Source organism: Oncorhynchus mykiss, chromosome 9 (assembly GCF_057628025.1).
Source record: "Oncorhynchus mykiss isolate SJ-2025 chromosome 9, ASM5762802v1, whole genome shotgun sequence".
Taxonomy (NCBI): Eukaryota; Metazoa; Chordata; class Actinopteri; order Salmoniformes; family Salmonidae; genus Oncorhynchus; species Oncorhynchus mykiss.
In genome coordinates this window covers 55,588,815-55,613,963 of record NC_143030.1, presented here as the reverse complement: position 1 = coordinate 55,613,963, position 25,149 = coordinate 55,588,815, and the positions used below count along the sequence as shown (strand labels likewise).

The 25,149-nt window shown below is 41.4% G+C and overlaps 1 protein-coding gene and 1 non-coding gene across 4 annotated transcripts in view; one reads left to right on the top strand and one right to left on the bottom strand.

The window, feature by feature from the left end:
- The window catches only part of si:dkey-178k16.1 (band 4.1-like protein 1), a 119,547-nt gene that overhangs the window by 30,193 nt on the left and 64,205 nt on the right, over window positions 1-25,149 (bottom strand). For all 3 annotated transcript variants that reach the window (XM_090184556.1, XM_036988244.2, XM_036988245.2), the window contains exons 5-10: window positions 20,954-20,996; window positions 20,777-20,852; window positions 6,570-6,788; window positions 5,865-5,952; window positions 5,382-5,534; window positions 4,013-4,110 (exon numbers count right to left, since the gene is read on the bottom strand). In XM_090184556.1, the coding sequence (XP_090040682.1) occupies window positions 4,013-4,110; window positions 5,382-5,534; window positions 5,865-5,952; window positions 6,570-6,788; window positions 20,777-20,852; window positions 20,954-20,996 (677 nt within the window). The remainder of the gene's footprint in view (window positions 1-4,012; window positions 4,111-5,381; window positions 5,535-5,864; window positions 5,953-6,569; window positions 6,789-20,776; window positions 20,853-20,953; window positions 20,997-25,149) is intronic.
- On the top strand, window positions 16,795-16,851 carry LOC118966203 (U7 small nuclear RNA). Its single transcript, XR_005053469.2, has one exon. It is a non-coding gene; the product is annotated as a U7 small nuclear RNA (small nuclear RNA).

Sequence of the window (25,149 nt, the reverse complement as noted above, 5' to 3'; positions counted from 1 at the left end):
GAGAAATGTTTACAAATTTATAAAAAATTTAAAGCTGAAATCTTTTGAGTCAGTAAGTATTCAACCCCTTTGTTTATGGCAAGCCTAAATAAGTTCAGGAGTGAAAATGTGCTTAAACTCGATTTTTCTATCGTGTTATTGCTTGGACTCAATAATAGTGTTTAACATGATGACTACCTCATCTCTGTACCCCTCTGTACAGGATGCTCTCGATTGTGCATCTGTAAAAGTTTGTCAGGGTTTTACGTGACAAGCCAAATTTCTTCCGCCTCCTGAGGTTGAAGAGGCACTGCTGCATCTTCTTCACCACACTGTCTGTGTGGGTGGACCATTTCAGTTTGTCTGTGATGTGTACGCAAAGGAACGTTGAGTGAGAGATTGTTTTCCTGACACCACACGCCGAGTGCCCTCACCTCCTCCCTGTAGGCTGTCTCGTCGTTGTTGGTAATCAAACCCACTACTGTCGTGTCGTCTGCAAACTTGATGATAGAGTTGGAGGCGTGCATAGCCCCGCAGTCGTGGGTCTAGAGAGAGTACAGGAGGGGGCTGAGCATGCACCCTTGTGGGGCCCCAGTGTTGAGGGTCAGCGAAGTGGAGATGTTGTTTCCTACCTTCACCACCTGGGGGCGGCCCATCAGAAAGTCCAGGACCCAATTGCACAGGGCGGGGTTGAGACCCAGGGCCTCCAGCTTGGTGATGAGCTTGGAGGGTACTATGGTGTTGAATGCTGAGCTGTAGTTAATGAACAGCATTCTTAAATAGGTATTCCTCTTGTCCAGATGGGACAGGGCAGTGTGCAGTGTGATGGCGATTGTATCGTCTGTGGACCTGTTGGGGCGGTATGCAAACTGAAGTGGGTCTAGGGTGGCCGGTAAGATGGAGGTGATATCCTCGTCTAGTCTCTCAAAGCATTTCATGATGACAGAAGTGAGTGCTACGGGGCGGTAGTCATTTAGTTCAGTCATCTTTGCCTTCTTGGGTACAGGATAGAGGTCGACCAATTAATCGGAATGGCCGATTAATTAGGGCCGGTTTCAAGTTTTCATAATAAACGGAAATCGGTATTTTTGGGTGCCAATTTTGCCGATTTCTTTGTCTTTTCTTTATACCTTTTTTTAACTAGGCAAGTCAGTTAAGAACACATTCTTATTTTCAATGACGGCCTAGGAATGGTGGGTTAACTGCCTTGTTCAGGGGTAGAACGACAGATTTTCACCTTGTCAGCTTGGGGGATCCAATCTTGCAACCTTACAGTTAACTAGTCCAACGCTATAACCACCTGCCTCTCGTTGCACTCCACAAGGAGACTGCCTGTTACACGAATGCAGTAGAAGCCAAGGTAAGTTGCTAGCTAGCATTAAACTTATCTTATAAAAAACAATCAATCAATCATAATCACAAGTTATAACTACACATGGTTGATGATATTACTAGTTTATCTAGCGTGTCCTGCATTGCATATAACCGATGCAACGCTGGGGGATGATTTAACAAAAGCGCATTTGCGAAAAAAGCACAATCGTTGGATGACTGTACCTAACCATAAACACCAATGCCTTTCTTAAAATCAATACACAGAAGTATATATTTTTAAACCTGCATATTTAGCTAAAAGAAATCCAGGTTAGCAGGCAATATTAATCAGGTGAAATTGTGTCACTTCTCATGCGTTCACTGCACGCAGATTCAGGGTATATGCAACAGTTTGGGCAGCCTGGCTCATTGCGAACTAATTTGCCAGAATTTTACGTAATTATGACATAACATTGAAGGTTGTGCAATGTAACATGAATATTTAGACTTAGGGATGCCACCCGTTAGATAAAATACCGAACGGTTACGTATTTCACTGAAATAATAAACGTTTTGATTTTCGAAATTATAGTTTCCGGATTCGACCATATTAATGACCAAAGGCTTGTATTTCTGTATGTTGTGTTATAATTAAGTCTATGATTTGATAGAGCAGTTTGACTGAGCGATGGTAGGCAGCAGCAGGCTCGTAAGCATTCATTCAAACAGCACTTTTGCGCGCTAATAGCGTTTCAAACGTCACTCGTTCTGAGACTTGGAGTGGTTATTCCATTTGCTCTGCAAGGGCCGCGGCTTTTGTGGAGCGATGGGTAACGCTGCTTTGAGTGTTGCTCTTGTCAATGTGTTCCTGGTTCGAGCCCAGGTAGGGGTGAGGAGAGGGACGGAAGCTATACTGTTACACTGGCAATACTATAGTGCCTAAAAGAACATCCAATAGTCAAAGGTATATGAAATACAAATGGTATAGAGATAAATAGTCCTATAAATACTGTATTAACTACAACCTAAAACCTTTTACCTTGGAATATTGAAGTCTTATGTTAAAAGGAACCACCACCTTTCATATGTTCTCATGTTCTGAGCAAGGAACTCAAACGTTAACTTTTTTACATGGCACATATTGCACTTTTACTTCTCCAACACTTTGTTTTTGCATTATTTAAACCAAATTGAACATGTTTCATTTTTTATTTGAGGCTAAATTGATTTTTATTGATGTATTATATTAAGTTAAAATAAGTGTTCCTTCAGTAGTGTTGTAATTGTCATTATTACAAATAAATATAAAAGAATTGGCCGATTAATCGGTATCGTTTTTTTTTTTGGCGTCGGTATCGGTGTTGAAAAATCATAATCGGTCGACCTCTAGTACTGGAACAATGGTGGCCATCTTGACGCATGTGGGGACAGCAGACTGGGATAGGGAGCGATTGAATATCCGTAAACACACCAGCTAGCTGGTCTGCGCATGCTCTGAGGACGCGGCTAGGGATGCCGTCTGGGCCAGCAGCCCTGCGAGGGTTAACCCGTTTAATGTTTTACTCACGTCAGCCATGGAGAAGGAGAGGGGGGGTGGCGCAAATGCCGTCATTCATCCACGGTTTCTGGTTAGGGTAGCTTTAAATAGTCACAGTGGGTACAACATCTCCAATGCACTTTCTTATAAACTCACTCACTGAGTCAGTGTATAGATCAATGTTGTTCTCTGAGGCTGACCGGAACAAATCCTAGTCCGCGTAATCAAAACAATCTTGAAACGTGTAAATGTAGGACTCTAGAGAGTTAATGGATTTTAACACAATAATTAATTGTGGTGTTTTAGTGGTTTTCCGTTTGTATATATAGCCTACATTTTACATATCTAATAACAATAATATTGTGTTCTTTGAAGTACATTTTCTTTCGTATTCTAATGTTACCTAAGACCTTCATAAACACAACCAAATGATTATTTTTGCAATAGCATATATTACATGTATTTATCAGACTGTTAGAATGTTGATGTCAAGAAAACGCGTCATTGGCTTAGATGCGGGAGTATCGAGGCCCGGCATTTCTAGTGTGAAAGAGAGTGTCATACTATCTGGAGCATAAATTTGACAGAGGTAAAAGTGGCTGGTAAGTAAGAAATTACACTTAACGTTGCAGTCTCTTTCTTTCCTATTTCTAAAAGCTCAACCAAACTGTGTAAGGAAGGCCCAAAAAACTGTCAAAGACTCCTGTCACCCAAGTCATAAACTGTTCTGTCTGCTACCGCACGGCAAGTGGTACCGGAGCGCCAAGTCTAGGTCCAAAAGGCTCCTTTACAGCTTCTACCCCCAAACCATAAGACTGCTGAACAATTCATAAATTACCTTGATTAACCTGTACACCCGCACATAGACCCTGTATATAGCCTCGTTATTGCTATTTTATTGTGTTATTTTTTTATACATTTTTTACTTCAGTTGATTAAATAAATATTTTCTTAACTCTATTTCTTTAACTGCATTGTTGGTTAAGGGCTTGTAAGTAAGCATTTCACAGTAAGGTCTACTACACCTGTTGTATTTGGCGCATGTGACAAATACAATTTGATTTGATTTGCTTGTTGCTGTGCAATGTAGCATGAGCTGTGTGATGCTTAGTGTCTTAAGCTGAGTGTGTTTGTTTGGGTGCGGGTACGTGCATTTGTCACCAGTGAGGGGCAGTTGCCTACCTGAAGAAGGTGTGGTGTTCAATGCAGACCTTCCACAGGCGTTTGGAAGCCCGGTGGTTGGGCAGCTTGAAGCCGATGGTGCTCTCAAACTGTTCATACTGAGGATGGAGGGGAGGAGTGAGAGATGGGGGAGGAGTGGGGGATAAAAGGAGGAGTGAACCGAGGGAGTGAAGGAGCACGTGTGTGTGTGTGTGTGTGTGTGTGTGTGTGTGTGTGTGTGTGTGTGTGTGTGTGTGTGTGTGTGTGTGTGTGCGTGTGCGTGTGCGTGTGTTTGTGTGTGTGTGTGCGTGCGTGTGTGCGTGCGTGGAACCATCTCACGACCCTTGATAAAAAAACAAGGAAATTGCACCCTGTATATTGTACTCTATTCTCTAAGCAGTAAGAGTGTGTCATTCAAACACTACACAGCAGTACTGAAAACTGGGCCCATACAGTAATTACACTGTGGGTTTTAGTGCTTTTGAAGTAGATAGTTGGAAGAAAAGATCTTACACAATCCCTGAATGAAGATATCAGTGTCAGATTAGGGTCTCTATTCAACTCGTATCACGGAAGTTACAGAGTTACAGCGTAATTTAAATGTAAGGCCAATGTTCCCTTGTTAACTGAGAATACACAGAAACGCTGCATATGTAGGCTCAATCGGAATTTACCTTAACATTTAAAAAAAATGCGATACAGATTGAATAGAGTCCTAACATTCTGTAGATACATAGGCCCGCAGAAAGCAGAACAGAGAGGAAAACCATCGGTAGATAATCACTTTAGGAGGAGAAAACCAGAGCAAGCAAAATGAGACACTAACACTTCTAGAGAGCAAAATCTCTGATGAAAGCGTATCCTTACACGCAGCCCACCATGCTTTGAAGTCCCAGTGCTCGGCAACAGAAGAAGAAGACCGTTCCCACTTCCAAGACCACAAAACATCCCACATCTCCCTAATCTTTAAGAATAGTAACTTGACTGCTATAAATAGCCCACATTGAAACAAATCATGCCCAATTATTCCATGGCTCACTGAGTCCCCAGATAAGATTCAAAAAGGGACACTTCAATAGAATCTGTTAAATAACACCTACTGTAGCATTAAGCTCGCATAGGACAACTGGCACATCAGGTCACAGCAGCCATGCTCGAAATCCTAACTATTGTGAAAGCATGAAACAACTGTAAAGATTGATATAATGGTTGACCTTTTTAACCATGTCATGCTTTGTGGCACTTAACTGAGTTGTCACAGTTATACAGTTGGCTGCAATTAACTGTTTTGCCTGTTTTGCAGAGTTAGTGTAGACTTCGAGTGAAGTGAAGTCATGTCAAACAAAATGCATAATGTAGGCTACAAGATAACATAATATGGTCTGTCTACCTCCCCGGGGCGTATTTTGATGTAGAAGTTGCTCCTCTTGTAGGAGATTTTGAGGATCTTCGGCCAGGCGAAGCGGTTGATCCTCAGACGGTCACGGTAGATGAGTAGTCCGTTGGCGCTGACGCCAAGCATGATGTCAATGCCCTCTGAATCCTGTCAGAGACAAAGGGTGCAACGGGAGGGAGGGAAGGTCAGGGATGGCGAAGAAGTGTGTGTGTCACTATCATACGGATCCAATCCAGATAGATAAGATGAAGTAACATGAAGTAACAAGCGCTAGATGCGAACAGGCTATCAAGTTGACATCTTGTGACTATTCTTTTAAAATGTTTTCCTTGCTGATTAGTCTAAACCATATTTGCAGCCTTACATTCTTAGTTACATTGTTGTCTATAATGTAGCAGTACGCACACACACACGCACGCACACACAACAACACCACACCACAAACAAACACAATTTGTAAATCTTTCCATACTGTACCTTGGCATGATGCAGGTCTACACCGTACATGGAAAGCTTCTTGGCATTTTCTAGAAAGTTCACCTCTGCCTCCGCTGGACTCATTCCCCTAAGGGAGAACACAGAGGCTGTCATTGGACTATTACGACACCACAACTTACAGCACTTTGAATAAAGAGAACAATGGGTCTGTTTGGGTTATAGTACGCAGGTTTGTCATTGGAATTAGTGGTTGATGTATGGTTGTGGCACAAAAATGTTGAGGTCTGCTCAGGCTCTGATTAATGTTAGACTTCTGCATGTTTTGAATGTTTGCATGAGTCAATTGTGTGTAACTAATTTAATTGTCTATCTACTATCCATATACGTTCATGTATTGAGAATTCAACACAATTGGTAACGACCTAGTACCAAATGGTACATATCAGGGGCGGACTGGCCATAGGGGGGTTTGGGCAAATGCCAGATGGGCTTGTCCATTTTTAGCCCAGTGGGCCTGTGGAAATTGTGGGATTTGCTCAAAACCATAATAATTTAGCTAATTCCAGTCCCAGTCCGTCCCTGGTACATACTGATGCTTGTGTCAATTAAACCAACGTGTCTACTATGCAATTGTTAGGTAATTACCATTTTAATTGAATTTGAATCTATGCCGACAGCGTAGACCTGTGCCGGAGGCTTTTTATTTACAATGATGAGCTGGCACGTGGCCGGTCAGGCCCTGACCTGTAGTTGCGGTGAAGCTCCATCACCCTCTCCTCTAGCTCCCTCGTCTGGTTGGGGGCGAAACGGAAGTCACTGATGTAGTCGGGCCCGTGTTCCTCTGGCTCATAGTCACCCAGCTCCGCCTGCACCGTGTAAGAACCTAGCAGGGCGTAGGTCCCGAAGGAGCAGGGCAGACGCCAGGACAGCATGTCGTCCCTCAGCTGTAGACACAGGTAGTACCTGCATGCATCGATGAGTCATGTTCATTAGGCACCAAACGAAGGACAATGTATTCAAACAGGGAGAGGTCTACCTGGTCCAATAATAAATGCTTTCTGTTTAATGTTGCATAAACAAAAAATATGTATTCTGTTTCATGCCCTGATGAACATGATCATGGATAGACAAGAGGCAAACAGCATAGAGGGAATGCAGGATTTATAAGGCAACTTCCCACAGCTCGTTAGTCCCTCCCATATGAAACAATGCCCCTGTTTACTATAGAACAGTATAGTACTTACTATAGAATTCTGTAGTAAACTGTAGTATACCGTAGAATACTATACTCCATGCTGTAGTATCCTTTGATCATGTGTAGTACTTAATAGAGAATTTTGTAGTATACTGTAGAATACTTTACTACACACTTTAGTATCCCTCGATCGTGTAGTACTTAGTATAATCGTGTAGTATACTGTAGAATACTATACTTCATACTAGGGAAGTAACGATTCACCGATACGCATCGGTCCCTGATTCAAATGTTTAAGACACAAGTGCATCGGTCCACAGACCCCAAACCGATCCAAATGCATCGGTCAGAAAATATATAAAATGTTACAAATCACTGGTTCACTAAATGTATTAGCTTATATTACATTCTTTCTACCTTCTGAAAATATCTCTCATCTTTAGTGACGACTGATGCTTCCTCTCCTTCAGTGTCGAACTGCATGTAACTGGGATGACAGATATTGATCTACAAGTTATTTTGCATGGCGAACAACCATAGGTGATATCAGTAGCCTAGTCAAACTGTGCTGTCACTGTGCGCTCTCTCTCAGGGCCTCTAGGTCACCAGGCTGATCATTAGGGTGCACACCTGTCACCAGCGGGGTGCCAAGATGGCGGCTTGAACAGATGCTTTTTTACCGAGCTCAGTACCAAACTTCAGAAAGATTTACAGTCATTACTATTTTTATTTGTTTAAGATATAAGACCTTTCCTGTGGCTGGAATAATAACTGGATAATTTATTATTTCGGCATGTCCATGCAAAGTCATGACAAAAAAAGAAAGCAAGAAGTTAGCCGTTCTATTGCTAATCAACAAGAGAGAAACGTGCTTATAGACAACTGCAATTGAAAAAGACTGTGGAGTTTGCATGTGGTGAAATCAAGGATGTGAAAACGAGAGTGGCAAAAGTTTAAAAAAGTGTGGAAAAGAATAACAATGTCTACCATAGACGTCTCAGTGATCTGGAACAATACACAAGAAGATGGAACCTGAGACTCTACGGCTTGCCAGAGGTGGGGAATGAAGATGTGTGAGGAGTGGCTATCCGCATCTGCCAAGAAGTTTTGCCTGGAGAGAAGAACAATACCATCGACGTTGTGCATTGCCTTGGCAAGAAGCAACAGCAAAACGATTCAAGACCAAGGGGTATCATCATCCTCTTCAATGACATTCTACAGGGATGCTGTCTGGAAAGCTGCTAGGAAGAACGCCTTCCTTCAGAGCCATGGTATGCGTTTCGCCGAGCATTTCAGCCCGGAGGACATAGAACAAAGGAACAACTTGTGGCCAACGATCAAGATAGCACGAAATGAGGGAAAGGCTGTTTACTTCGTCGGAGGACGAGGCTTCATCAACGGTTCAGAAATCCATATTCCATGGTTTAAGCCATGGCATGCTCATGTTCCTTATATTGTTTACCTAACAAGCATCAGGTGACTATTTTTCGGAATACTCAGGTACTTAGTTTAGTTTGTTCTTGTATGACCAGAAGACCTATTTTGTTTACAAACTTACGAAGAAGACTGAAAGTTGTATTTATTTTTTATGTATACAGTAACTAAGATACTGTTTTAAAGGGCATACAGGTCTGCTCTGACTTTACACGGTTATTGTTCTATTAAGTTATTAATACTTATTTCCAAAAAAAGGTCTTAGGAACGTGTATATGTAAAACCTTTTTTATTCAATTTTTTTTATATTCAGTTTTCATATGCATTTAAAATAGTAGGTAAACTTTTATTTAAATTATTATTTTGCATTTTATGTCTCAGAATAGCTCCTGATTACACTAAATAGGGTTAATAGTCTCTCTTACTACAAGAACCCTTGGTTTGGTCTTGAACATAATTTTCAGTTGAGTTGAATTTCAAAGCCGGATAACGTCTAGCTCAAAGTTTATGGAATAAGCTATTTTCACTTTAAATTGACTTAAATGGTACAGATCTCGGTTCCTTATTATTTACGTTCACTGCTCCTACGTCTTTGACTTATCCTACAACAGTTTATACTTTTATATAATCTTTGTTGTTTTGTCTTTGTCTATAGTTTCTCTTAACTTCTTAGAGATAGGGGGCAGCATTTCCACTTTTGGATAAATAGCGTGCACAATTTCAACTTCCTGCTACTCATGCCAGGAATATATTATATGCATATGATTAGTAGGTGAGCATAGAAAACACTCTGAAGTTTCTAAAACTGGTTCAATCATGTCTGTGACTATAACAGAACTTATGTTGCTTTTTTCAAGAGTCTCACTCATTTCGGCTGATGCCAACTTCTGGAGGTCACAGTGGGGCAACAATATTTGGCTTTCCCATGGATCTGAACGCTCCGCTTGTGTCACTACAATGAAAAATAGCTTTGGTGGTAATATTCTACACTCAGAATGTGACTGACCCCTTTGGTCACTTTATTTGTCTTGTGATCAGTTACAATGACATTACACTCATTACTGTAAACTTCTACGGGTACAACACCAAACATGAGAATGATGAGTTGCTTGAATCTATAGAGAAACATATACTTAATTGGTTATCTAAATTTCCCAATTCTTTATTATTGATAGGACTTTAACATTACTATAGATAATTCAACTGATAGATGGCCCCCAGGTAGGCCAACAAATCAGAATTTGGGTTTAATACTTGTTATGGAAATTTTTGATCTTACTGATATACGGAGAGAGAGGTTTCCAGCTTACAGATCATTCACTTGGAGTAACAAAACAGGTTCCAGACAATCCAGAATAGATTTGTGGCTTATATCCAAATGTATTGATAGTGAGTGTGTTACTACAAATATTTGTACTACTCCCCTCACAGACCATAGGGCCATTTACATTAATATTAAAATATTTACCCCTGATACTAACCTTGGTAGAGCATCCTACTGGAAGCTAAATAGCTCATTATTAAATCATGATATAGTTCAATTTGAGGTTAAAGATCTGCTCTCACACTTTTGGGAAAGGGCTTGTGAAGAAAAATGTTATTGCAAGAACTGGGAGCTCTTTAAATTTGAGGTGTCCAAATACAGTGCCTTGCGAAAGTATTCGGCCCCCTTGAACTTTGCGACCTTTTGCCACATTTCAGGCTTCAAACATAAAGATATAAAACTGTATTTTTTTGTGAAGAATCAACAACAAGTGGGACACAATCATGAAGTGGAACGACATTTATTGGATATTTCAAACTTTTTTAACAAATCAAAAACTGAAAAATTGTGCGTGCTAAATTATTCAGCCCCTTTACTTTCAGTGCATCAAACTCTCTCCAGAAGTTCAGTGAGGATCTCGGAATGATCCAATGTTGACCTAAATGACTAATGATGATAAATACAATCCACCTGTGTGTAATCAAGTCTCCGTATAAATGCACCTGCACTGTGATAGTCTCTGAGGTCCGTTAAAAGCGCAGAGAGCATCATGAAGAACAAGGAACACACCAGGCAGGTCCGAGATACTGTTGTGAAGAAGTTTAAAGACGGATTTGGATACAAAAAGATTTCCCAAGCTTTAAACATCCCAAGGAGCACTGTGCAAGCGATAATATTGAAATGGAAGGAGTATCAGACCACTGAAAATCTACCAAGACCGTGTCGTTTAAAGTTTGCCACAAGCCACCTGGGAGACACACCAAACATGTGGAAGAAGGTGCTCTGGTCAGATGAAACCAAAATTGAACTTTTTGGCAACAATGCAAAACGTTATGTTTGGCGTAAAAGCAACACAGCGCATCACCCTGAACACACCATCCCCACTGTCAAACATGGTGGTGGCAGCATCATGGTTTGGGCCTGCTTTTCTTCAGCAGGGACAGGGAAGATGGTTAAAATTGATGGGAAGATGGATGGAGCCAAATACAGGACCATTCTGGAAGAAAACCTGATGGAGTCTGCAAAAGACCTGAGACTGGGACGGAGATTTGTCTTCCAACAAGACAATGATCCAAAACATAAAGCAAAATCTACAATGGAATGGTTCAAAAATAAACATATCCAGGTGTTAGAATGGCCAAGTCAAAGTCCAGACCTGAATCCAATCGAGAATCTGTGGAAAGAACTGAAAACTGCTGTTCACAAATGCTCTCCATCCAACCTCACTGAGCTCGAGCTGGTTGCAAGGAGGAATGGGAAAAAATTTCAGTCTCTCGATGTGCAAAACTGATAGAGACATACCCCAAGTGACTTACAGCTGTAATCGCAGCAAAAGGTGGCGCTACAAAGTATTAACTTAAGGGGGCTGAATAATTTTGCACGCCCAATTTTTCAGTTTGTGATTTGTTAAAAAAGTTTGAAATATCCAATAAATGTCGTTCCACTTCATGATTGTGTCCCACTTGTTGTTGATTCTTCACAAAAAAATACAGTTTTATATCTTTATGTTTGTAGCCTGAAATGTGGCAAAAGGTCGCAAAGTTCAAGGGGGCCGAATACTTTCGCAAGGCACTGTACCTTAGAAAATATGGTAGTAATCTTGCTAAGACCAGAAGAGCTAAGGAGGAAAAGGTGATCATTAAGATAACTTCCCTTTCTCAGAGGTCCCCAGCCGGCCTCTTGGGGGAGGAGAAGATGGAACTAATTTAGTTACAAAATAAACTGGATAATATATATAGATTAAAAGCAGAAGGAGCATTTATTATATCTAGAAAAAAATGGATTGAGGAGGGAGAACAGAATTCATCCTATTTTTTTAGACTTGTGAAATTTCACTCTAAAAATAACACAAAAACGGAATCACTAAATACTGTAGCAATTTTTACAGAAAATTGTATAGCTCTACGTACTGTCAGGAATTCACAGATATGTTTTTTAACTCACTGAATAATGTTCACTCTATCAGTGATATAGAATCTAAACAGTGTGATGAACCCATCAAAGTTGAAGAGATCATAGAGTCTATCAAACATCTAAAGAACAATAAATCACCAGGTGTTGATGGAATTACATCAGAATTTTACAAATTATTTTCTGAACAATTTGAAGTCTTTACATTAAACATTAAAAACAATGTTCTCCTTCCTATAATGAGTCATGGGCTAACAACACTAAGCCTAAAAAATAAGTGCTGCTCATCAATAACTGGCGTCCAATTTGTCTTCTTAATAATGACTATAAGATATTAGCCTTACTAGTTGCAAAAATAATTAAAGAAGTCCTGGATGCAATCATTGATGAAACACAGTCTGGCCTCATGAGGAACAGACATATATATATATTTTTAAATTTTACCCCCTTTTTTCCTCCCCAATTTCGTGGTATCCAATTGTTAGTAGCTACTATCTTGTCTCATTGCTACAACTCCCGTACGGACTCGGGAGAGACGAAGGTTGAAAGCCATGCATCCTCCAATACACAACCCAACCAAGCCGCACTGGTTCTTAACACAGTGCACCTCCAACCCGGAAGCCAGCCGCACCAATGTGTCGGAGGAAACACCGTGCACCTGGCAACCTTGGTTAGCGTTCACTGTGCCCGGCCCGCCACAGGAGTGGCAAGGATATCCCTACCGGCCAATCCCTCCCTAACCCGGACGACGCTATGCCAATTGTGCGACGCCCCACGGACCTCCCGGTCACAGCCAGTTACGACAGAGCCTGGGCGAACCCAGAGTCTCTGGTGGCACCCGGGAGGCCCTGGAACAGACATATTTCTAACAATGTCAGACTAGTATTAGACATACTTGACTACTCAGAACTAATAACCGAGGATAGCTTCATATTTTTTAAAAGATTTTTACAAAACATTTGACACAGTAGAGCATCCATTTCTCTTCCACTCCCTTGAGAGACTTGGCTTTGGGGATTTTTTCTGTAAGGCTATTAAGACTCTCTATGCAAACGGTAACAGCTCTATCAAATGGAAATATGGCACCTCACCTAGATTTGAGTTAAAGAGAGGAATTAGGCAAGGTTGTCCTATCTCTCCGTACCTATTTTTATTAATCACCCAACTTCTTGCAAATTATTTAAATAATAGTCCTATACAAGGTATTTCCATAGCTGGTAAAGAAATTATTATAAGCCAGCTGGCTGACGATACTACACTTTTTCTGAAAGACTCTAACCAAATTCCCATTTCGATAAATGTGAACTCATAGCTGTCAAAGATTGTGTGACACCTTCATATTATGGTATTCCAGTAAAAGAAGAACTTACATATTTAGGCATAACCATTACAAAGGATCAGAAGTCTAGAGGATTACTAAATGTCAACCCTCTTATTAAAAACCCCCAGAAGAAGCTAAATCTATGGCTACAGAGGGACTTATCTTATCCTAATAACTTTTCAACTGTCTTTGGAGAAACCGTACCCATTACATTAGGAAAACTGTTGTAATGAACACTTATGATAATGGTGGGCTGAATTTTCTGGACTTTATTACTTTAAATAATACTTTTAAGATCAATTGGATAAAACAATTCCTAAGAAGACCCACTTCAATCTGGAATTGTATTCCTCATCATGTCTTCTCTACTTTTGGTGGCCTTAACTTCATGTTGTTTTGCAATTATAATATTGACAAAGTTCCAGTGAAACTCTGCTTTTCATCGGCAGGTTTTCTTGTCATAGTCCTTAATTTATAAATACACATTTTCTCCACACAGATATTATATATGGAATAATCGGGATATATTGTATAAAAATTATTCTTTGTTTATAGAATATTGGTTCCGAAATAATATCCTATTGGTGAGCCAACTGGTAAATGCAGAGGGTCTTTTACTCAGTTATAAGGAATTCTTATCACTTTACAAGGTCCCTTTAACACCTAAATATTTTGCAATTGTTTTAGATGCCATTCCCTCAGGTGTTGCTCTGTTATTCAGGAACATGTGTCAAGACCTGACCCTCAGAGCCTACCTTCCATTGACCCTGTTGACTCAGTAAAAAATATTTGTTTCTCTTTTGGTCCATTCAACAACAGAGCGATACGAGCCTTGTTTCAGCAGGATGTTGTATTGATACCTTACAGTATGTCATGCCTTATTGGAATGGATTTATTGATAATATCTGTTGGGAAAAAGTTTGGATGTTGCCACACACATACCTACTTGTTAACAAAAATTAAGGAATTTCCTTTAAAATTATTCATTAATATTATCCTGCCAACCACTATATGAAGAAGTTTAAGGAAAACATCAACTCAAATTGCTCCTTTTGTAATGACCACCCAGAAACAGTGTATTTTTTGGCAATGTATTCATGTAAGAACTGTGGCAAGACATACGATAGAAATAAGCTGAAACATATTTTTGTCATTAATTTCATTATTCTTTTGGCCAAATTTCATATACACAAATGTAAATTTACAAACAAAAAACACGTTTTCTTACCCTACAAAAAGAAATTGAACTGTATTTTAAGACAATTAAATACTCTACTAACAAAAAAGCTGTTAGAATTATAAGTGTATGTATGTCCCTTAAGGTCTTTAGCTCGATTGTCCATTGTATATAATCTATATACAGTGCCTTGCGAAAGTATTCGGCCCCCTTGAACTTTGCGACCTTTTGCCACATTTCAGGCTTCAAACATAAAGATATAAAACTGTATTTTTTTGTGAAGAATGAAGAATGAATGAAGAATCCTTGTTCTTCATGATGCTCTCTGCGCTTTTGACGGACCTCTGAGACTATCACAGTGCTGGTGCATTTATACGGAGACTTGATTACACACAGGTGGATTGTATTTATCATCATTAGTCATTTAGGTCAACATTGGATCATTCAGAGATCCTCACTGAACTTCTGGAGAGAGTTTGCTGCACTGAAAGTAAAGGGGCTGAATAATTTAGCACGCCCAATTTTTCAGTTTTTGATTTGTTAAAAAAGTTTGCAATATCCAATAAATGTCGTTCCACTTCATGATTGTGTCCCACTTGTTGTTGATTCTTCACAAAAAAATACAGTTTTATATCTTTATGTTTGAAGCCTGAAATGTGGCAAAAGGTCGCAAAGTTCAAGGGGGCCGAATACTTTCGCAAGGCACTGTATACTTGTGTTCTCTCATGTATTTTCTGTATTGATTTGTTGTTAATAAAAATAAATAAAACCATTTTAAAAAAACCTGTCACCAGCGTTATGCACATAATGACAATCACCTGGACTCCATCACCTCCTTGATTACCTGCCCTTTATATGTCACTCCATTTGGTTTCTTCCCCAGTCGTCATTGTTCCTGTTTCATGTCGGTGCGCTGTTTGTGTTTCTTGTTGTGTTCATTTATTAATTAAATGTATTCACTCCCTGAACCTGCTTCCCGACTTCCAGCGTACATCGTTACATGCGCACAATGAGAGGTAAGCGGTCTGTTCCTGACCTTGCACATCTGCATGGCACCTTCAGCATTAAAATGCTAAAATGGCTTGCCTGATATTAGGCTTTATTAGTTGCGTGACAACCTATGTAATTTGCTAGGTTATTATCTATGCGCTGTTGAAAATTGTGTTTTACCGGAATAAAAGTAAGCTACCGGAGATACAACTCTCATCTGGCTATACCTGCTGAAAGGGGTTTACAATAGATTGTATTTTAATTGTTCAGGTTCATCAGCAATAATTTTGGTAGTTTTGCGTTAAACATAACGAGGAAAGCAATCCGTTTTACGAGGCGCACTGCATGGCCGAAGCAAGAGGACAAGAGAAGATCACTCCATAAAAACGGTCAAAATCAGAAGGGGATGAAATCCAAAGTTGTGCTATATCTTTATTGGCTATGTTATAGCTAATTTGTAAACTATAAATATTGATACATTACTAGTTCAAACACGTAATCTGACAAAATGACAAATTAATTTGTGGGAGATGGTGATTGCAGAACCAAAGTGGGGGGACAAAAAAAACATAGGCTAAATTGTCCCCCCCCCCTAATCTCCCAGAGTGCAAAGAACCTTGGCATGACCCTGGACAACAACACTCTGTCCTTCTCTGCAAACATCAAAGCAGAGTACATCCGTAGAATATGGCCTTTCCTCAGACAGAAGAGCCGCAGGTCCAAATCCAGGCACTTGTCAACTCCCATCTAGACTACTGCAACTCTCTGCTAGCTGGGCTCCCCGCTTGTGCCACCACATCCATGCACCCCGCTCCTCCACACACTCCACTGGCTTCCAGTCTAAGCTCACATCATGTTCAAGACCCTGGTGCTTGCCTATGGAGTTGTAAAGGGAACTGCCACTGCTTACCGTCAGGCTATGCTCAAATCCCAACCCGACCACTCCATTCCAACACCACTGGTCTCTTGGCCCCCCTACCCCTACGGGAGGGCAGCTCCCACTCAGCCTAACCAAAGCTCTTCACTGTCCTGGCACCCCAATGGTGAAACAAGCTTCCCCCTAAAGTCAGACAGCGGAGTCCCTGCCCATCTTCCGAAAACGTATGAACCCTACCTCTTTGAAGAGGATCTCATGCCCACGGAGTAAAATAAATATTTTAAAAAATCCAGACTCTACAAATAAAATGTGACCTACTATACTACACACTGTAGTATCCCTTGATAGTATAGTACTTACTATTACATGTTTTGTATACTGTAGAACAGTAATACCACATTACTCATTTGCATATACCCAACCCATTCCCATCTCCCATATCCCAATTTGTGCCACCCATGAGTGAGAAACCTACATGCAAAGTATAGACCATATATTGTGTAATATGTAACATGTTATAGAACTATCTGTTTAGACGCCAGTCCTACCTAGCTACCTACATACCACCTACCTATAGGTTATGGAAATTATGCTATTTTAGTATTTGTCCAGTAGGTTTCCTCAAGAAGAAAGCCCCTACTTCTATGTCAAAGATTAGTGATGGGAAAACAAGGCTTTCGGAAGCCTTTGGTGGCTCTCACCAAATTGTGCCGAAATACGGTTCATTACGATGAGCTTTTAACACAATGCACATTAGTGACACTTGCTGTTCAGCAATTAACAGAAGCATTTGATGTTCAGATATAAGTTTTGACCAAGGCATTTATCAAAACTCTGTGGTACAGCGGTTAGTCGTGGGTTTTGAACACCTAAACAGTTATAATATGAGGTTAGCATCTTACATCCTTCATCCTTTTATTTGCCTCCAAGTTTGTTTTAAAAACTGTATATCCATGTCATTATTTAGGATGCGACAAAAGCTTATCATACTAAATTAAACAAATTCTAAGAACAACAATATGCAGATAGTGTGGTTTCACATTATCTCCCCCTCAGGAGACTGAAAAGATTTGGCATGATCAGATCCTAAAAAGGTTTTACAGCTGCACCATCGAGAGCATCCTGATGGGCTGCATCGCTGCCTGGTATGGCAACTGCTCGGCCTCTGACTGCAAGGCACTACTAGGGTAGTACGTATGGCTCAGTACATCACCGGGGCCAAGCTTCCTGCCATCCAGGACCTCTATACCAGGCGGTGTCAGAGGAAGGCTCTAAAAATTGTCAAAGACTCCAGCCACCCTAGTCATAGACTGTTCTCTCTGCTACCGCACGGCAAGTGGTACGGGAGCCAAGTCTAGGTCCAAGAGGCTTCTAAACAGCTTCTACCCCCAAGCCATAAGACTCCCCCCCACCTCTACGCTGCTGCTACTCTCTGTCATTATCTATGCATAGTCACTTTAATAACTCTACCTACATGTAGATATTACCTCAATTACCTCTGTACTGGTAACCCCTGTATATAGCCCCACTATTGTTATTTTACTGCTGCTCTTTAATTATTTGTTATTCTTATCGCTTACCTTTTTTTGGGGTTTTCTTAAAACTGCATTGTTGTGATACAGGGCTTGTAAGTAAGCATTTCCCTGTAAGGTCTACACCTGTTGTATTTGGCGCATGTGACGAATAGAATTTGATTTGATTCAACCCTATGTTTTATCATCTGAGAAACCGATGGCTCGCTACCCTACCTGCAGAGTTACCAGTCAGGTGCTCTGGTCTGGAAATAAAAGCTACATCTGAAAATACTGTCCCCGGTAGAGGTGAGTGTTTGAAAGCAACTTGGCATCAAAAAAAAGCTCACAACATTTTGAAAAAGCACTTGATCAAAGTAAGCTTTGGACATCATTGATCATGATACAGGTATCGGTACTTTTGTATCAGATCAGACGGCTTTGAAAATGTTACGCAAGTCTGGAAGTGTCGGTATTGTACATCCCATCACCATCAAAGATAATAAAACAAAAACACTATAGTAAATACCACAGTAATGTCCACAAAAACACTACAGTGGTTACTGTAGCATCTATATTCTTTTCACTTTTTTACTCCTTTATTCTCCCTAATTTTAATCTTGTCTCATTGCTGAAACTCCCCAACGGGCTCGGGAGGCGAATGTCCTCCGAAACACCGAAACAATGTGTCGGAGGAAACACAGTTCAACTGACAACCGAGGTCAGCCTTCAGGTGTCTGGCCAGCCACAAGGAGTCGCTAGAGCGAGATGAGCCAAGTAAAGCCCCCCTGGCCAAACCCTCCCCTAACCCAGACCACACTGGGCCAATTGTGTGCTGCCCCATGGGAGTATAGTATATATACTAAAATAAACTGTAAATACTACAGTATATTACAGTGATGTCTGCAACAACACTAGAGTAAATACTACAGTATACTAGAGTCATGTCCCAAACACCACAGTAAATTCAGCAAAAACACTACAGTGAATAACACAGTAAAGTCAGAGAAAACATTAAGGTGAATAATATAGTATATACAGTTGAAATCGGAAGTTTACATACACTTAGGTTGGAGTCATTAAAACTTGTTTTTCAACCACTCCACAAATTTCTTGTTAACAAACTATAGTTTTGGTAAGTTGGGTAGGACATCTACTTTGTGCATGACACAAGTCATTTTTCCAACAATTGTTTACAGACAAATTATTTCCCTTATAATTCACTGTATCACAATTCCAGTGGGTCAGAAGTTTACATACACGAAGTTGACTGTGCCTTTAAACAGCTTGGAAAATTCCAGAAAATTATGTCATGGCTTTAGAAACTTCTGATAGGCTAACTGACATCATTTGAGTCAATTGGAAGTGTACCTGTGGATGTATTTCAAGGCCTACCTTCAAACTCAGTGCATCTTTGCTTGATATCATTGGAAAATCAAGAGAAATCAGCCAAGACCTCAGAAGATAAATTGTAGACTTCCACAAGTCTGGTTCATCCTTGGGAGCAATTTCAAACTGTCTGAAGGTACCACGTTCATCTGTACAAACAATACCAAGTCTAAACACCATGGGACCACGCCGCCATCATGCCGCTCAGGAAGGAGATGCGTTCTGTCTCCTAGAGATGAACGTACTTTGGTGTGACAAGTGCAAATCAATCCCAGAACAGCAGCAAAGGACATTGTGAAGATGCTGGAGGAAACAGGTACAAAAGTATCTATATCCACAGTAAAAAAAGTCCTATAAGGACATAACCTGAAAGGCCGCTCAGCAAGGAAGAAGCCACTGCTCCAAAACCGCCATAAAAAGCCAGACTACGTTTTGCAACAGCACATGGGGCAAAGATTGTACTATTTGGAGAAATTTCCTCTGGTCTGACGAAACAAAAATAGAACTGTTTGGCCATAATGACCATCGTTATGTTTGGAGAAAAAAGGGGGACACTTGCAAGCAGAAGAACACCATCCCAACTGTGAAGTACGGGGGTGGCAGCATCATGTTGTGGGGGTGCTTTGCTGTAGGAGGACTGGTGCACTTCATGAAATTGATAGCATCATGAGGCAGGAAAATTATGTGGATATATTGAAGCAACATCTCAAGATATCAGTTGAGTTAAATCTTGGTAGAAAATGGGTCTTCCAAATGGACAATGACCCACAGCATACTTTCAAAGTTGTGGCACAATGGCTTAAGGACAACAAAGTCAAGGTATTGGAGTGGCCATCACAAAGCCCTGACCTCAATCCCATAGAAAATGTGTGGGCAGAACTAAAAGAGCATGTGCGAGCAAGGAGGCCTACAAACCTGACTCAGTTACACCAGCTCTGTCAGGAGGAATGGGCCAAAATTCACCCAACTTATTGTGGAAGGCTACCCAAAACGTTTGACCCAAGTTAAACCATTTAAAGGCAATGCTACCAAATACTAATTGAGTGTATGTAAACTTCTGACCGACTAGGAATGTGATGAAAGAAATAAAAGCTGCAATAAATCATTTTCTCTACTATTATTCTGACATATCACATTCTTAAAATAAAGTTGTGATCCTAACTGACCTAAGACAGGGAATTTTTACTCGTATTAAATGTCAGGAATTGTGAAAAACGGAGTTTAAAGGTATTTGGCTAAGGTGTATGTAAACCTCCGACTTCAACTGTATATATAATAATACTACAGTATTTATACCATAGTATACTATAGTATTTTTTCATGTGGGATTTGTCAGCAAAAATGTTTGGTTTTGATGCAGCAGTTCTGAAGTTTTGTATGGCAATTTGCAACGACTTCTGGCTTGATTTAACAAATTTATGCAGTTAAGTGCGGTGATTGGTTAAAATTGCGAGCCCTGTTTTTGTAGTGCAGTGATCACACAATTTTATGAAGTAATAATTGCAGTTTTATGCAGTAACAGTGGTCAAATTTGCAAGCCCTAGAATAAATCGCAAAATCCTGGAGGGACAGGTTATTATCAATAAAGGCAGTTGGACATCAAATCTGACTTCCATAGCATATTTAGTAGATGTTGTTGGTGTTGATTATGATTCAAACCCACCTGGTGATGTCTTCAGTGAGCTGAGATGGGTCAGGGGGATAAAACTTGACAGCAAAGCCGAAATGCCATGAGCCAACTGTGGATAAACGACACACAGTCAGCACTGTGTGTGTGTGTGTGTGTGTGTGTGTGTGTGTGTGTGTGTGTGTGTGTGTGTACATGCGTGGTCACACTAACTTCGGATTTGCTTCTTGATCTCCTTTGACGGGTCCAGCCAATTCTGAAAGAAAGAATGGGGAAATCCCCTTGAGAACAACACACAGCAACAAAAAAAACAGCCAATGCCCCTCTCTTTGAAAACCCTGTCAGAGAGTTAACTACTGCACTGACTCCTCTCTTCCAAAGCCATCTCCTCTATTCGGGGCAAAATGCATCCACAAAGCAAAAGGAAATAAATGTCTCGGTAAACCATCAATGCCTTAAAGTAACTTCCCAGTGTTCCAGAATTATATGAAATATGATCTATAAATAATTACAATATGAACTAATAAATGTCCTTCCTAAAATGCCAATTAAAGATGTTAAAAAGCAGTTACTCTCTGTGCCCCTGCTTGCCCTGATAGGGACAAAAAGAACATGGGCATATACCAGCCAAAAAAAGCTGATTTGCCAGCTCAGCCAACCAGACACGCATGCACTTGGATATTTAAAATTAGCTACCAAGTCCGAGTCCCACCTGTGGAAGGCTGCCCAGCTGCACATGCACTTGTCCTTTTTACCCATGCCGAAGGCTGCAGCTTGTAAACCAATTTAAATAGCTAGTATGGATGGGTTCAGATTTTGGATACGCATAATGGATCTACTAGGAATATTTAACTATAGCAACAATAAATGCAGATTGATTATTTCACAAACAAGAGTCGTTTCTTTCCATTGCTTTATCACCATTGCGGAAATTGTTGTTGTTAGTTAGCTAGCTAGACACAATTGCAACACAATTGCAACACCCACCCATAGCAGGCACTCCAGCAGGTATATTTCACTGGTCATCCCCAAAGCCAACACTTCTTTTGGCCGCCTTTCCTTCCAGTTCTCTGCTGCCAATGACTGGAATTGGTTTACAAGCTGCAGCAAAAATCACTGAAGCTGGAGTCTCATATCTCCCTCTCTAACTTTAAGCATCAGCTGTCAGAGCAGCTTACTGTACCTGTACACAGCCAATTTAAAATATATATATATATATTTCACCTTTATTTAACCAGGTAGGCTAGTTGAGAACAAGTTCTCATTTACAACTGCGATCTGGCCAAGATAAAGCATAGCCGTGTGAACAGACAACAACACAGAGTTACACATGGAGTAAACAATAAACAAGTCAATAACACAGTAGAAAAAAATAAAAAAAGAGTCTATTTACATTGTGTGCAAAAGGCATGCGGATGTAGGTGAATAACTACAATTTAGCAGATTAACACTGGAGTGATAGATGATCAGATGGTCATGTGCAGGTAGAGATACTGGTGTGCAAAAGAGCAGAAAAGTAAATAAATAAAAACAGTATGGGGATGAGGTAGGTAAATTGGGTGGGCTATTTACCGATGGACTCGGTACAGCTGCAACGATCGGTTAGCTGCTCAGATAGCAGATGTTTAAAGTTGTCGAGGGAGATAAAAGTCTCCAACTTCAGCGATTTTTGCAATTCGTTCCAGTCACAGGCAGCAGAGAACTGGAAGGAAAGGCGGCAGAATGAGGTGTTGGCTTTAGGGATGATCAGTGAGATACACCTGCTAGAGCGCGTGCTACGGGTGGGTGTTGCCATCATGACCAGTGAACTGAGATAAGGCGGAGCTTTACCTAGCATGGACTTGTAGATGACCTGGAGCCAGTGGGTCTGGCGATGAATATGTAGCGAGGGCCAGCCGACTAGAGCATACAGGTTGCAGTGGTTGGTGGTATAAGGTGCTTTAGTAACAAAACGGATGGCACAGTGATAAACTGCATCCAGTTTGCTGAGTAGAGTATTGGAAGCTATTTTGTAGATGACATCGGCGAAGTCGAGGATCGGTAGGATAGTCAGTTTTACCAGGAGAGTTTACAGTCTAGCCAGACACCTAGGTACTTAAAGATGTCCACATATTCTAGGTCGGAACCATCCAGGGTGGTGATGCTAGTCGGGCATGCGGGTGCAGGCAGCGAACGGTTGGAAAGCATGCATTTGGTTTTACTAGTGTTTAAGAGCAGTTGGAGGCCACGGAAGGAGTGTTGTACGGCATTGAAGCTCGTTTGGAGGTTAGATAGCACAGTGTCCAAGGAAGGGTCAGAAGTATACAGAATGGTGTCGTCTGCGAAGAGGTGGATCAGGGAATCGCCCGCAGCAAGAGCAACATCATTGATATATACAGAGAAAAGAGTCTGCCCGAGAATTGCTCCCTGTGGCACCCCCATAGAGACTGCCAGAGGACCGGACAACATGCCCTCCGATTTGACACACTGAACTCTGTCTGCAAAGTAGTTGGTGAACCAGGCAAGGCAGTCATTAGAAAAACCGAGGCTACGGAGTCTGCCGATAAGAATATGGTGATTGACAGAATCGAAAGCCTTGGCCAGGTCGATGAAGACGGCTGCACAGTACTGTCTTTTATCGATGGCAGTTATGATATCATTTAGTACCTTTGAGCGTGGCTGAGGTTCACCCGTGACCGGCTCGGAAACCAGATTGCACAGCGGAGAAGGTACGGTGGGATTCGAGATGGTCTGTTTGTTGACTTGGCTTTCGAAGAACTTAGATAGGCAGGGCAGGATGGATATAGGTCTGTAACAGTTTGGGTCCAGGGTGTCTCCCCCTTTGAAGAGGGGGATGACTGCGGCAGCTTTCCAATCCTTGGGGATCTCAGACAATATGAAAGAGAGGTTGAACAGGCTGATAATAGGGGTTGCGACAATGGCGGCGGATAGTTTCAGAAATAGAGGGTCCAGACTGTCAAGCCCATCTGATTTGTACGGGTCCAGGTTTTTCAGCTCTTTCAGAACATCTGCTATCTGGATTTGGGTAAAGGAGAAGCTGGGGAGGCTTGGGCGAGTAGCTTCGGGGGGGGCGGAGCTGTTGGCCGAGGTTGGAGTAGCCAAGAGGAAGGCATGGCCAGCCGTTGAGAAATGCTTGTTGAAGTTTTCGATTATCATGGATTTATCGGTGGTGACCATGTTACCTAGCCTCAGTGCAGTGGGCAGCTGGGAGGAGGTGCTCTTGTTCTCCATGGACTTTACAGTGTCCCAGAACTTTTTGGAGTTAGAGCTACAGGATGCAAATTTCTGCTTGAAAAAGCTGGCCTTTGCTTTCCTGACTGACTGCGTATATTGGTTCCTGACTTCCCTGAACAGTTGCATATCGCGGGGACTATTCGATGCTATTGCAGTCCGCCACAGGATGTTTTTGTGCTGGTCGAGGGCAGTCAGGTCTGGAGTGAACCAAGGGCTATATCTGTTCTTAGTTCTGCATTTTTTGAACGGAGCATGCTTATCTAAGATGGTGAGGAAGTTACTTTTAAAGAATGACCAGGCATCCTCAACTGACGGGATGAGGTCAATATCCTTCCAGGATACCCAGGCCAGGTCGATTAGGAAGGCCTGCTCGCAGAAGTGTTTTAGGGAGCGTTTGACGGTGATGAGGGGTGGTCGTTTGACTGCAGACCCGTAGCGGATACAGGCAATGAGGCAGTGATCGCTGAGATCCTGATTGAAGACAGCGGAGGTGTATTTGGAGGGCTAGTTGGTCAGGATAACGTCTGAGGGTGCCCTTGTTTACAGATTTAGGGTTGTACCTGGTGGGTTCCTTGATGATTTGTGAGATTGAGGGCATCTAGCTTGGATTGTAGGACTGCCGGGGTGTTAAGCATATCCCAGTTTAGGTCACCTAACAGAACAAACTCTGAAGCTAGATGGGGGGCGATCAATTCACAAATGGTGTCCAGGGCACAGCTGGGAGCTGAGGGGGGTCGGTAGCAGGCGGCAACAGTGAGAGACTTATTTCTGGAGAGATTCATTTTTAAAATTAGAAGTTCGAACTGTTTGGGTATGGACCTGGAAAGTATGACATTACTTTGTACTTTTCTATCTCTGCAGTAGACTGCAACTCCTCCCCCTTTGGCAGTTCTATCTTGACGGAAAATCTTATAGTTGGGTATGGAAATCTCAGAATTTTTGGTGGCCTTCCTAAGCCAGGATTCAGACACGGCAAGGACATTAGGGTTGTCAGAGTGTGCTAAAGCAGTGAGTACGGAGGAGGCTTCTGATGTTGACGTGCATGAAACCAAGGCTTTTTCGATCACAGAAGTCAACAAATGAGGGTGCCTGGGGACATGCAGGGCCTGGGTTTACCTCCACATCACCCGTGGAACAGAGGAGGAGTAGTATGAGGGTGTGGCTAAAGGCTATCA